We start from the raw sequence: 15,141 nt of genomic DNA, 5'->3' as shown, positions 1-15,141 counted from the left end.
GGTTGCACATTAAAGCTTATACATTGCATCCCCTTTGTAGTACGGCTTTTTCTAAACTCAAATTCAAAATAAAAAAGAATTTAAATGCCATTGAGTCGTTTGTAATTGGGCTCCACCAACACATGTATAATCCTCCTTTTCGTTTTACCTGCTTGTCAACTCGATAAATCCCATTAGTCTTCTAAATATGTGGTCATCATCACCAAAACTCATAATAAGGCTTGATTGCACTTACAAATGCTTAGATCTGCAATTATTTATTAAAATAATATTATTTCAAAAAAATCGTATTCTATCTGGATAACGTGTGGACATCAAGACCCACATCGTCTTCCTTCTCCTTTCTAGAAGCGATAATCTCTATAATTCTAATCTAGAGCCAAGCTCTGGGTTTTCATTGGGCCACGTCACCGTATTTTTTCTGCATAGTACGATGTTGATCGAGCGTCTCAGTGAGACTTTGAATTAGACTACTTTCGCTCTAGTCGATGTTGATCGGGCGTCTCTCTCAGTGTCGCCTTGCCAAATGGAACTTAATCTGTAAGCCAAAAGTGGTTAAGAATTTTGCTTCTGGGCAAAGCTCAACTTTTAATCTCTCAACATTTCATTTGACATTTCAATTGTATTTGTTTGGGGTGTGCCAGGCTCAAGCGATAGTGCAACGCTAGAACAACACATCAGAACCTTACTATAGCTTCTCACCCCCAAAAAAAAATTAATATCATTGTGCGCATGTGTCCCGTGGATCAGATATTAAACTGATAATGTAGGAAATTTTCATCTCCGAAATCCTCCTATGCCCAAGTCCCATTACCTACTTCCCCCATCGAGCCCTTTTACGGCAAACTTGCTCATGCATTTCACAGAACCGAATATGTCTTGAAATCGAACGGTGTGTTATTGCTATACGCGAGTTCCTCTGGTTCGTATGATCACAGGTTATGAGCCCGGGTCATATACGAGACACTCGGATGGCGTGAGGGGGAGTTTGAGAAATAGAAACAACGGGACGAAAGAAACACTTTCCTCTTATATGCCCGCGCGGTTGCACCGGAGCCAAGAATTTTTGCCTACGCTTACATCGACGGATTCGATCATTTTTAGGAAACAATAAAAGTTTATAAACAAATTTGTACTGAGAACTCTGAACTATTTTTGAATTTATTTAGGTCTTCTCTATTTTTTTTTCTTTTTAGTTATTTATCAACTGGGATCTTCAGCTTTCCGATGTTCTATTTGAACCCTCCAATTTTGTCTGCCCATATTTTAGGTGATCGAAGGTCAAAAGAATGATTTGTGTTATGAGTAAATTATTATTCCATTACTCATAAATTTATAAACAATGTATTCCATCTGGATAACGTGTGCACATCAGGACCCACATCGTCTTCTGTCTCCTTTCTAGAAGCGGTAATAATGATATAAGCGCGCAGGATATGCTCGCTGGACGCGCACACCCACCGGCGTCGTCCGATGCGCAACTGCTAACTGCTAACAGAATGACATCGAATCGAAATTCCGGCAACTGCTAACAGAATGACATCGAATCGAAATCCCGGCAACTGCTAACTGCTAGTAGCATATGGAGGTGGAAGGTTTCCACTAGACTAATGCTAACCCATGCATCTAATCAATTGACACAGCAGATACTAGCTATTCAACTCTAAATTAATACTGGTATTTCTTCCGGGAAAAAACAGCAATTGTAATCCAAAAACTTCTGTTCATCACTGAAATTCGTGAAAATTCTAAACCTGGAATGTGCTCGTCGTGTGAACTTCACATCAAGATGGGAAACGAACATAACTCAGCATCAAGTTGAGATGGCCGAGTTGGTCTAAGGCGCCAGATTAAGGTTCTGGTCCGAAAGGGCGTGGGTTCAAATCCCACTCTCAACAAAATTTCTGCTTTTTTACTTTTTTTTTACTTTTTTTTTTGTCCCTCCTTTTCAGTTTCGATAAGGCCGCACCCGCACCGCGCGTTCACGCCTTGCTATCTAGTTGGGGCTGCTGCACTGCACCGGCGTGGCGAGGTCGTCTGCAAGTGGAGCGCCCCTCTCCGTCGCGTGCCTGCCGCGCGCCGCGCCGCCAACGCCAACTCGGCCACGCTGCGCTCTCCCGTCTCCGTGCGGCAGCCGCGCCGCGCGCACGTAAGAGCACAGCACCGCACCGACAACACGTCCCTCGCGTGCGTACGTGCTCGGTGCTGACTATCAGGCTCCGAAAGGAAATCCGTCGTCTGCCCAACCGCCACCATCGACCTGCTGCTCTGCTTCCCCGGCCGGTGCGGGCCCTTGTACGATGTTATCTGTAGGCTGTAGTGAGCGAGGAGAAGGAGGAGAGAAAAAAAAAAAGCATGCACGAGCCAGGAGCGTAAGGTAGCCCAAGAGAAAGCATGGATAACGTACGTGTCGACGACAGAGCATCATAATAATCCACGTCGTCTTGCTCGTTTCTAGAAGAAAGAAGCAAGGCCGCCGTCCGTCCGTGTGAACTCAACTCCGACGCCGCTGTGCTACCTTTGCTTGCCGCGTTCTGCGTCCGTTTTATTATTTATTTATCTATTATTATCTGTAGTTACTACGAGCACGCACTGAGCAGGAGCGATCGAGGAGCGTAGCCTAGCCCAAGAGGAAATCAACCCGAATAACGGTGTCGGCATCGATCAGGGACTCACCAAATCGTCCGTGTCCTCCCTTTCTAGAAGCAACCAATGCGGCAGCAATTCCGTGTGCGTGTGTGGACTCGACGTACTCCACTCCGATGCGACGCCGCCATCTCATTCGACTTATAAGTCGTATTTTTTTATCTAATAAATAAATTTTTTTCTCATAACAAATTATTTAACAGTACTTTTAATCATGAGTTATCAGTGAAGCGATCAACCAATTATCTCCATTCGTCACGACCACGAACGAGAGGCCTCTCGGCCTGATGAGCCGCACCCAGCAAACGTACGTGAGCACTGTCGTAAGGACCATCACGTACGTCAGCACTGACGTAAGGACCATCCTCCCTTTATATAACACACATCCATCCATCCATCCTTCAGTCTTCAACGCAGGGCCCTTCAGCTCGGTATGTTTTCTCGTCTTCTTCCTCCGTCCTACCCTGCTCTACTGCTGCTGCAGCCTACTACAGGCTATGACCCTGTTCGTTTATCTTAGGAATTCGTACTTTTAGTAAAGAAATAATATTTTTCTCTCACACCAAATCAATGAACAATACTTTCAGCCATAGCTTTTCAACAAAATGAACATGACCATATGTTCCATTGCACGCCCCGCTCTTCCCCTTCCCCTTCCCCTGCATGCATGTCTCCTTCATATGAATTCGTTTCTTTGGATTCGCCTACCTTGCTTTTGCTTCCCAAGATGTATTGTGTACTACTTACTACTTCCTCAGTTCCAAACTATAATTCATTTGATTTTTTTGACCCTCAAGTTTGACTACTCGTCTTATTCGAAAATTTGTGCAAAATATCACTTCTTTCGCGGTGGTTTGCTTTATTAACTAAAGTTCTTCAAAAATGACTTAAATTTGACTATGTTTACACAATTTTTTTGAATAAGACAAGCGGTCAAACTTAAGGTCAAAAAAAAGTCAAACGAATTATAATTTAGAACGGATTTAGTACATATGTTCATATATCGATTCTTCTGATATGCTACCTACAGTACATATATATATATATATATATATATATATATATATATATATATATATATATATATATATATATATATCCGGTTGCGCCCGATTGATTCACAAATTAAAAAATTGCAAGAATTGTTTTTTTTTGTTCTCCGAAGATGGAGCGAGTATGTATCATCATGCATGATCTCATGTTTGGATTTCTGCGACCTATTCTTCTCACATTATTTTAGTTCAAAAGTATATACAGCATCCTACCTAGCCTGCTTTAATTATCATAGGCAAACCACAAGTGCCGGCCATAACATAGGCCATGTTCGTTTCTCGTATAATCCGTCTTTTTAAACTTGTTTTTTCAGTCGAAACAGTATTTTTCTCTCAAAACAAATTAGTCAGAACAGTGTTTCGATTTGTTTTTTTAGTGAAGCGAATGGAGCCTATATAACTATATAAGACCATTATAAGGTTCAAATGGCCGACATTTTTATATATAAGCATGTACGTCTAGACGATGAGAACAAGAGCAACTGAACAGCTACAAAGAAATGCCATACATACAGCTGTGCCAGGATGTGAGTTGTATTGTGTGCTTGCTTGCTTGGTTTACTAGCTGTTTGTTTTCTTTCTCGCTCGTGCTTACTACGTACTCCGTAGTATATACTACCTACCATTTCCTAATATATATATCGACTAGCACAGATTTACCACTTTCCCAAGACTTTCTTTGTTTTCTAAAAATATCAAGCTGCCATGACGCATGATCAACCTGTTTGTCGTTTTTTTCCTACAAAAATGGCACAGATGGGAGGGAATCGTCAGGCAGGCATTGTTGCTAGTGGTTCTTTTTTTATGGTTGGATTGGATTGGATCGTCTAGTCACATGTTTTGTGCCTGTGTGTTTGTTACTCTATACCAAAAGTTGCTGCGCCTTGTCCTCTACTCACTCCGATTGCTGTATTCGTTCAGTTCAAGCGCCACGAAATCTCTTTCTGGATTCAGATCAAAATATAATAATCTAGAGTAGATAGCAGTTGAGTGTCCATGACCTTATTATAAGGCCTTGTTTGGATCCCGTACATAATAGTTATCTGCTAATAATTATTGTTTTTGGGTCAAACAAGTATAGATAAAAGACTAGCTAATTGTTAGCTGAACTTCTAGATATAACAACTATCTCAACAGTTGGATCAAATCATAGAATAATAGCTAATAGGCGTAACAGCTGCTAATAATTATTAGCTGGCTAATAAATGTACATCCAAACTCCCTCAAGCTAATAGTTAGCTAGAACCGCGGGCGGGCAGCCTGAACCCTGCTCAGGTGACCAACCGAGCCCCTGCTCGGTTCTCAGCAAAGCAATTAGTTCTTGAGCCGTCAGCTTGTTCTTATTCGTTTTTAATTTGCCTACTAATCTGGTTCGTTCCATACTTTTAGCCTAACTTTTTTTTCATTAATCACTTATCATAATACATATATATACGGTACCATGAATCTGCAGGCGGTATAGTACAGTGGTGACAAGATGAAGACCTCCCTCTTCCTCGTGCCGCTGTTCATCGCACTCCTCTCTGCAACCGGCCCGTCTCTCCCATCAGCGGACGCGCTGAACGTGAAAGGCCGCCTGGTGAAGACCAAGACCTTCCTGTCGCCGCCAATCTTCCTGCGCCCCGGCGACGTCGCCGACAAGTACTACTTCGACATCGCCTTCCCGAGAGGCCACCTGGCCCTCAAGAGCTTCAACGGCGAGGTCGTCGACGAGCACGGCGTCCCCGTGCCGCTCCACGAGACCTACCTCCACCACTGGGTCGTGGAGCCCTACTATGCGGCCAAGGACGCCACGGCGGCGTCGGCGGAGGGCCGCCCGCGGATGATCCCGGCGCGGAACTCTGGCGTGTGCAACCACACGCTGGGGCAGTACTACGGTCTCGGGTCCGAGACCCGGCGCACCGCCACGTGGGTGCCTGACCCGTACGGCATCGAGATCGGCGACCCGTCCGCGCCGCCGGAAGGGTACGAGGAGCGGTGGCTGCTCAACGTGCACGCCATCGACACGCGCGGCGCGGTCGACAAGCTGGCGTGCACCGAGTGCCGCTGCGACCTGTACAACGTGACCGTGGACCAGCACGGCCGCGGCATCCCCGGGGACTACGCCGGCGGCCTGCGCTGCTGCTACGACGAGACGCGGTGCGCGGTGGAGGAGGGAGCAGGGTTCGTCAACGGCGAGGCCAGGAAGGTGTTCCTGCGCTACACCGTGATGTGGCAGGACTGGAGCGACGCGGCGGTGCTGCCCGTCAAGATCTACATCTTCGACGTGGCCGCATGCAAGGTGGAGTACCAGGTGGAGGAGTGCGCCGGCGACGGCGAGTGCGTCCACGTGCAGACGGCCACGCAGGTGCTGCCGCGGGGAGGCGACGTCGTGTTCGGCGTGGCGCACCAGCACTCGGGCGGCATCAGCGCGTCCCTTCACGGCGACGACGGGCGCCTGCTGTGCGAGTCGACCGCGACCTACGGCAACGGGCGGGAGGCCGGGAACGAGGCGGGGTACATCGTGGGCATGTCCACGTGCTACCCGAGGCCGGGCGACGTGAAGGTGCGCGACGGCGAGGCTCTCACCGTGGTGTCCAGGTACAGCAGCGAGCGGCGGCACACGGGCGTAATGGGCCTCTTCTACATCCTCGTCGCCGAGCAGCAGCCGGGCCTGTGCTTCAGCTTCCCGGTGTCATGTGAGCACGCTAGCTCTTTCTGAATCTCACCTTCTGAACTTTCTTTCTCTCATGCATCTTGCCATTTGAAACTCCGCAATTTTCACGGCATTAATTTGGATAAATCTGATTTCTTATGTGTTGTTCTCTTCCTCCAAATGTTAATTGCAGGGTGTCTACCGTCATGGCTGTCGAGCAACCTGTGAGAGTCTTTGTTGTTGAATGGTGCAAGAGTTATGCCTTGAAGAAGTAGAAAAATAAACTACTAGTAGTAGGCTTGTAGCAAGCAGCCAAGCATCCAGGACATCGAGTTGTTTGTGCTACTTTATATATATATATATATATATATATATATATATATATATATATATATATATATATATATATATATATATATATCTATATATATATCTATATATATATCTATATCTATATATATATATATATATATATATACATAAATAATAATAATATGATAATCACCTCACTTCACTAGCTCCTTTTGGAAAATGGATTGACCAAACAGATGACGTGCACAACAGGAGAAAACGAATGCCCTGTTCGTTTGGCTGATAAGTCATAGCTGAAAGTGTTATTGACTGATTTGTTGTGAGAGAAAAATAATATTCGTTGACTGAAAAAATATGGCTTATAAGCCAAGCGAACAGAACGAAAGTCTATAGTTGATCAGTTTTCCCTACCGTTGTTTGCCTACTCCTTGTCGCAGAGAAATCTTGCAAAAACTGAAGAAGAGGATGAACTGAAACTGCCACTACTACACAATGCCTCTGTAGGGGCGGCTCTAGAGGCTTTATAGGGGCGGCTTGCTCAGCCGCCCCTACCCAAATGCATCTACAAATCATGTATTTATAGGGGCGGTTTTCAGACCACCCTTATAAATTAATTTGTAGAGGCGACTGGTGTTATCAGTCGCCTCTATAAAATTGATTTGTAGGGGCGATCGTAGTACCAGCCGCCCTTATAATACCTGTTTGTAGGGACAGTTCACTCTAGAACCGCCCCTACAGTATATTTTTTCGTAATTTTTTTAATTTACAGTTCAAATTCGACCAAAACATATATATATATATATATATATATATATATATATATATATATATATATATATATATATATATAACTACTATCCTGTAGCTGGCTACAGAATAACTTATTTTGTAGCCACTTTAAGTTACGATAATTACTATGTTATTTTACGAGATTATAATAACTCCTTACTAAGTGGTTTAATATAACGTTATGGTAAATATCCCCATGTGTTATAGTAACCCAACTATCGTAAATATGTATTTATATTATGGTAAATTAGTATATAAAATTATAGTAAATGAAGGTGGCTACAGAATAACTTATTTTGTAGCCGGCTACTGAATAGCCTCTCCCTATATATATATATATATATATATATATATATATATATATATATATATATATATATATATATATATATATATATATATATATATATATATATATATATATATATATATTCAAATCTGAGCATATGCACAACCCAATATCATTACATCCATTATCATATTCACATTAACCAAATTTAACAAGTTTCACGGCATCAATACACACCACGTTGCGGTGGGAGCTTATCAAAATCATACAAAAAAAACTCAAGAGCATACCAAAATCATAAAATAGCTAAGTTCATCAATTCTGATAGCTTTTCCCTTGTTCTTGTTTCCTGCACATGAGTGAGCGAGAAATCAGAAGTCAGGATGATGGGTTGCAAATAAAAACCACCAGTTATGAGAAATGAAGACACAACGATCTAATGATATGTTATTGTTACAAATTTAAACGAAAGTAGATGCCGACTTGAATAAGAAGCTAACTCATTTATACGGGAGACAAATCTACTAAAGAATATGTGAAAAAATAGGACCGGACAGCACTTACCATATTATGCAACCGGTGGTGTAGACTGCAGATGTTGGCGCATCCATCGGCTGCACAGGCCCTCTAGACACACGCATCGGATCACGACGACGACGCCACCGCCGAGATGCGAGCTAGCCCACGCTGTTGCTGCCGCCGCCACCTCAGAGATGAGCCAAAGCACCGACGAAGACGGATAGGCATGGCATCGCTAGGATTTGGCCCGACGCCACTCCACCATGTGCTACGGCCTAGCATCGATGAAGGGGGCGCTGACTGCTTGAGGAAGCACCCAAGGATCCGATCACATCAGATCTCCGTCCGCTCGCATCGGATTCAGATCCGGTCGCGCCAGCCCTCAATCTACCACCGGGGACGCCACCACCCAAGATCTGCCGCTTGGAGGATGGGCTCTCCCTGGATCTACCGTCGGGGAGCACACCCGCCCTGATCCACCGACGGGGAACATCACCACCCTAGATCCGTCGCCGGATAACAGGCCCACCTTAGATTCGTCGTCAGGGAGCGCGCCCACCCTAGATCCACCGCTGGGGGGCGCGGCCGACCTAGATCCACTGCCGGGGGGCGCCACGCGTGCCGCCGCCATCGGTACGGGCCGTCACGCGTGCTGCCGCTGGGGGTGGTGGCTGCCCCGTGGGCCGCCCCGCACGCCGTCGCCACCGGTTGGGCCGTCCCATGAACTGCCGCCAGTTGGGGCCATCCTATGCGCCGTCGCCACGGAGGGAAGGTGGGCAAGCGCCACCGCCCCGAGCGCCGCCACCGTGGCACCGAGAGAGGGAGAGAGAGGTAGGCATCAGAGGGAGAGAGAGAGAGGTGGGCGAGTGAGGGAGAGAGAGAGAGAGAGAGAGGAGGGCGAGTGAGAGAGAGTGCGCCGTCGGGTGAGAGAGATAGAGAGCGAGAGGTTGGATAAGTGAGAATGAAACCCTAAATCTGGTTAGGGTTTGGGAAGTCCGACGTGTGGAGCTAGTTTTGTTCCTGGTGAGACGAACTTCGGCCGTTTGATTCAGATCAAGGGCTTAGATCATTGACGGCCTTAACAGGCCTGTGGGTTTCAGTGGCCTACAAGCGAAAGTGAGGCCAAGCCCAGGTTTGGAGCATGCGGGTTTCGGTGGCAGCATTTTGTAGGGGCGGCTGGTAAGTGGGCCGTCCCTACAAATCGACCCATTTGTAGGGGCGGCTCGTATCACCAGCCGTCCATACTGTTCTATTTATAGGGGGCGGCTGGTCTCGTGGGTTCCGAGCACGCCCACTGTAGGAGCAGCTCCATCACTAGCCGTCTCTATAAAAAAAATTATTCCGTTGCTATGAACGTTTTTTTTAAGTAGTGTGCCTTGTTCTTGTCAGTCAGACTCAGCCATCAGTCCACCATCACTAGCCGACGTACCGCTTTGGCTTTTGATTCTTTATTACTGCTAAACTGTTCCGCGATGATGCATGTCGCCGTCCGTGTGCACACGTACCTTGTCTGAACCCTGAAAAATTGCTCCCAATGCGAGGAGGAGGCGTAGTTGCCTTCGTCTCCAAGGTTCGCACGCAGATCATATCATTTCATTTCCACCGGCAGACAGAGACCGGCAACTCGGCGACGTACGTGGTTGGGCAGAACCGCAGGACTCCTATGACATTTTACGAAAAAAAGGAAAAACGTATACCAGCGCACGTCAGAATTGCAACCAAAGGCCACCGTACTGGCACACTGGCATGACGAGCGATGCGGCTGCCTCGATCTACATCATCCACTAGGCTAGCTAGCTACAGGCAGGAAGAATAGTCCTCCACTACTCCTATTCGATTACACGTACTATCCATAATAGGATCATAGGTAGACATATATTAGACGTGCTGGTTTCTAGTACTGATAATTATATTAAAAAAATATTTTATCTTTATGTGCTCGCTCTTTGTTAGTTTTCTCTATAATATGTAACTAGATATATACCCATACGTTGTATGAGGTAACGAATTTTTCACCGCGTTCGGCTGTTCCAGTCCCAGATTGTTTCAGCTTATTCTCCCTCACAAAACACTATTCAATCATCTAAAACCAGCTGAGCTACAGTGCCCAAGTGTACCCTCCGAACGCATTCTTTATCCATGAGTACAATGATGTACGTGTCTTATGGTTTAGACAAATGTATTAATAAATTTTATCCATGTCTATGACGATGCACATGGCTTGCGATTTAGACAAACATATTAAGAAATATACAAATTTGATTACATAAAGCATATTTATGATCTTATAACCTATATTGTGTGGATTTGGGTTTTTAGAAACCTAATACAGTTGGTTTCATTTTTAATTATTATTTGTGTGTTTTATTATATTTTTACATTTTTAGAAAATAATAAAAATCTAATAAATACTTTTGTATTTGGAACCCTAAACTATTTCTAAATTCTCCAGGTTTTCCTTCTTCTATGTGGACGCGGTAGATTAATGGGCCACATTGTTACGTGCGGGCATGTAGCAAATCACCACACAAGAGACTCGTGTGATACGTGCAGCCAGGAGGTCCGTCCGTTCGTCTCACGTTATGTCGTTCCTTCGTTCCCGCTCTCGCAAGGAGGGCGAGCGGGGTGCAGACGGTGGCTACACGCGCACGAGGGCTAGCGGGGCGCAGACACGCGGGCACACGCACAAGTGCATGCGTTGACGGGCGAGCGAGGCGAGTGTTTTGCAGGTGCCCACCGCCGCCGGCACAGGCTGGAGCTAGGGACGCGCGGGCGGGCGAAGCAGAGCACACGGCCAAACACGTCGTAGAACGTGGCGAGCACCGCGGATGCCGCCAGCACGGACTGCATCGCATCGCGACGTCCATGGTGTGACGCGTGCTGCCGCGTATGTGGGACTACGCATGGCAGCAGGTCGCAGTTGCCCACCGCCGCCGGCGCAGGCTGGAGCTAGGTCACGCACGAAAAGATTTGATTGACTTTTTTGTCGTATTTGTTTTTTTAGAAAAAAAGATGTGGAAGAGTTTGTTTCTGAAACGGTTTTTTTTTTGTTGTATATGTTTTTTTTGGAAACGGTGTTTTAAGTGTTGTTTTGCTAGAAAAAAAACGAAAAAAGGGGGCCAGGCCATGGCTCGACCCAGTCTACTGGCGCAAAAGGCCCACGTGGCAGATTCCAGCCTAGCAGTAGGTGCCCCAATGTGGGTTGAACTTTTACATCAGGAATCTCCGAGTTTCTTGAATTCAATTTAGATCATTTTACCTTTTCTTTCTCTCTTGCACTTTTTCACCTAGAACCCTTCCTTCTCTTCTATTTTGCTTGGCAACAAAAAATAGGGGCTTGAGGCAGTCCGTTCTTTTTTAACGCGGGCGCCGGACGGAGCGGAGGCAGGGGCGCAGACGATTACGTTAATTATTTTTTAGGTGGAGCTAGGTCGCGCGCGCATAGATTTGATTGATGTTTTTTTTGTTGTATATATTTTTTCGGAAATGTTTTTTGTTGTATTTGTTTTTTTTAGAAACGGGGATGTGGAAGAGGTTGTTTCTGAAACAGGTTTTTTTTGCCGTATATATTTTTTCAGAAACCGTGTTTTAATTAAGTTTGTTGTTTTGCTAGAAAAAAAAGGAGCCAGGCCACGACTAGGGCCAGTCTACTGGCGCAAAAGGCCCACGTGGTAGATTCCAGCCCAGCAGTAGGTGATCCAACGTGGGATGAACTTTTACATAAAAAATCCTTACGTTTCTTGAATTCAATTTAGATCCTTTCACCTTTTCTTTCTCTCTTGCACTTTTCCACCTGGAACCCTTCTTCTCTTTTATTTTGCTTGGCAACAAAAATTAGGGGCTTGAGGCAGTCCGTTCTTTTTTAAAGCGGGCGCCGGATGGAGCGGAGGCGGGGGCGCGGACGATTACGTTACTTATTTTTTAGGTGGTAGTAGATTAACTTAGTGATTACTTTATTATACACTTTCATCCATATACATAGTTTTTTTTTCTTCCTGTGTACGTATTTAGTTCAAACCCTAGCATGATCTATAGTGGTTTATATTGTAGCCCATGTCTCGTGACATCATAAATATAGATTTTGACTTTCAAATTCTTCGATCGTATTAGTCGCTTAAAATCTTATATATATCCACTACTTAATTCGAAACTCTTATGATTACTATGTCTTTTTTGGTTCAATTTATATTTTATCAAAAAACGATTTTATGTCCTAGACTACACTCTTAATTAATTGCTATGATCTGTGCATAAATGTTGGTTTAAGCCGGCATCGATCAAGCCACTCAAAATCAGCTATATATAGGGCTTGAAGTAAGACTTAGGGCCTGTTTGATACTTCTCTAAACTTTAGAGCTAAAGCTCCAAATATGTGGTCTAAAGTTAGCTTTAAACTTTAGCCCACCTCACATTAGAGCTTTAGACCTCAAAAGTGATATAAAGTGCTCTAAATTTTAGAGCTCTAAACTTTAGAGGTAGGGATCCAAACAGGCCCTTAGGAGAGGCCAATTGTGCTAAACTCAAAGAATGTTAATATTTAAGTTTAACAATCTCCAACTACTCCAAATGAATTTACGGGCTTGCTAGCGCCCGGACGTCTGTCTGGGGCGCTAACATCTGGACGTTGTCGCGCAGAGGGAGCAAACGAGAGCATTGTGGGCCCACGCCACCCCCAAACCGTCGTTCGCACCGCCGGCCGCTTCCCACGCGCATCCTATGTGCAACTCCTGATATACTTTTGAAATATCTAGATGCAAATGTTGCAACATACAAAAGAAGACAAATAAAACACTTAAAAGAAGCATCTGAAATACTTGTGAAAACACCTGAAAAATATTTAAAAACAATTGCAAACATATACAACATCTAGATGAAACACTCGCAAACATACGTATGAAACACCTGAAAACACTTGAAACATATGGTTACAACATGCATGTATATGCAATATCCCGATCTACTTTTACAACGTCCATATAAAACACCTGCATCATTCATCTGGAATAAATGAAATATTTGGAACATACACTTCAAATGTGGTGTATAGCCATTACAACATATGCAACACCCCGATTTACTTTTGCAACATCGATATACAAAACTTGTAACATACCTCTGAAACACTTGAAACATATTATTGCAACATGCGCTTTCAGCGTAGTATCTGCTTGCTGCTTGGACGAATGGAGGCTTGTCGACGCGGGGCTCGACGACGGCATGGAGCTCGATCCGCAGAGTGGCATGGAGGTCGCCGGTGTGGAGCTTGTCAGCGGCACGTATCTCGGCAGGAGCATGGGCAGACGGATGGAGGGCGGCTATGACTGGAGGCGCGAGTCCGAGCAGGGGCACACGGCATGGCCCAAGGCTTGGTCCGTCCCGGAGCAGGACGCGGATGAGGCACAAAGCGAGTGGGCAACTTATACGATGTCGGTCCAGCCTATAAACAGCATTACCGATGAATTTAGGCCTGTTCAAGTGCCAAGTTGGGTTAGATCAGGTTTTGATCGAGCCAAAGAAAACCTGATTATTGGCTGCTCCAATCCCAGTCGTAGTGTCTCTGTCCCAACATCGGGCAAGATTTTTAGCCCACGCCCACTAGTCCATCCATCAGGTCAAGCAAGTATTGGAGGGTCCAATTTTCCTATATCAGTTCTGGCTTTCGTATTGGTAAGAAGATCGGATCTGCTCCGGGTCGGCTCCGGTAGCCCGTGATAAAGTTCATTGCATGCTCCTTGCTAGGGCCAGGTTTAGATTGCAAAAAATATTAACTGATGAATAGTAACACTTTCGTCTTATTTGGTAAATATTGTCCAATCGTAGACCAACTCAGCTCAAAAGATTCATCTCGTGATTTCCAACTAAACTGTGCAATTAGTTATTTTTTTTTACCTACATTTAATACTCCATGCAAGCGGCTAAAAATTAATGTGATGGAGAGAGAATGAAAAAACTTGGAATTTGGAGGTGATCTAAACAAGACCTAGTTCTAAAACTTTTTCCCCAAATAAAGATGAGCAGTGAAAGACGTACTACGACCTAAAGCAACCCGCAATTCAGCAGCGTGTGAACGTCAGCAATGAGCTTGTAGCACGCAACAATGCCTGCCCTCAGTAAGAGGAGACAAACTGTTGCATATAATCTAATAATCTACTAGTAGTAAGTAGTGCTACGTAATTAAAGGACACTTTTCAAAGCAACACACTAGAAATAAAAAGGCCCAGTACTCCAGTTCGCTCCAGCATAGGTGAGCAGCACTCCTTTTTCCACCATCGACGGGTACTTTTTTTTCAGAATAATTTGGAACTTCCGTTCGTCGTTTGACTTTTGACATTACTGTTGGAGACGTCAGCACTCTGGTTAATTCTTGCACGACAAGGCGATGACATGTACACAAGAAAAGTGTTGTCGAGTGTGCATGTTTTGACTTTAGCTTTAAACAGTACTCCATCCCTTCTAATTTATAAAGTCATTTTGACTTTTTTTTAGATACACAACTTTTATTATATATGTAGACATCGTTTATGCGTAACAGAAACTATGTACTAAAAAACCAAAACAATCTATAATATAGAACAAAGGGTGGTAGCTGTTGGGAAACACAGTGCCTCTGAAATGTAGATTAGGGGTAAGCTTCTTGCTTAGATGGAGACATTGTTGATGTACCTCGCCATAGGTCATCATTCGGTCCATGGCGCCGTAGCGGCTTGGACGCTGGTTTTGTGCAGCTCGGTGCGGTGGAGTCCAGCGTAGTGGTGGCGAGGTCCAGTGGCGATGCAGAGGCGACGGTGAGGTTGGTGGCGGCGAAGTCAGTGGGTCCTTCCCGTCGCTGGCAGCACCCTCTTTAGATCGGGTTAGGTTTTCTGTTGGTGGGTCACGGCGGCTTCGGTCAACCTCGTTGT

General features: G+C 45.0%; 1 protein-coding gene and 1 non-coding gene across 3 annotated transcripts; both read left to right on the top strand.

The window, feature by feature from the left end:
• Nucleotides 1–1,817: 1,817 nt before the first annotated feature.
• Nucleotides 1,818–1,898, top strand: TRNAL-AAG (transfer RNA leucine (anticodon AAG)). The gene has a single exon. It is a non-coding gene; the product is annotated as a tRNA-Leu (tRNA).
• A 1,149-nt stretch (nt 1,899–3,047) lies between these two features.
• Nucleotides 3,048–6,695, top strand: LOC136501270 (uncharacterized). Of its 2 annotated transcripts, none has more exons than XM_066496769.1 (3): nt 3,048–3,077; nt 5,152–6,376; nt 6,527–6,695. In XM_066496769.1, the coding sequence occupies exons 2-3, from the start codon at nt 5,176–5,178 to the stop codon at nt 6,559–6,561; spliced, it is 1,236 nt and encodes a 411-aa protein (XP_066352866.1). In that variant the 5' UTR covers nt 3,048–3,077; nt 5,152–5,175; the 3' UTR covers nt 6,562–6,695. The 2 variants fall into 2 exon arrangements, with proteins under 2 accessions (XP_066352866.1, XP_066352867.1); XM_066496770.1 differs by lacking the exon at nt 3,048–3,077 and adding an exon at nt 3,803–5,068.
• Nucleotides 6,696–15,141: the final 8,446 nt, after the last annotated feature.

This window comes from Miscanthus floridulus, chromosome 13, assembly GCF_019320115.1.
Source record: "Miscanthus floridulus cultivar M001 chromosome 13, ASM1932011v1, whole genome shotgun sequence".
NCBI classification, from domain to species: Eukaryota; Viridiplantae; Streptophyta; class Magnoliopsida; order Poales; family Poaceae; genus Miscanthus; species Miscanthus floridulus.
The sequence above is the reverse complement of the archived record's forward strand: the minus strand, read 5'-3'. Positions and strand labels throughout refer to the sequence as shown.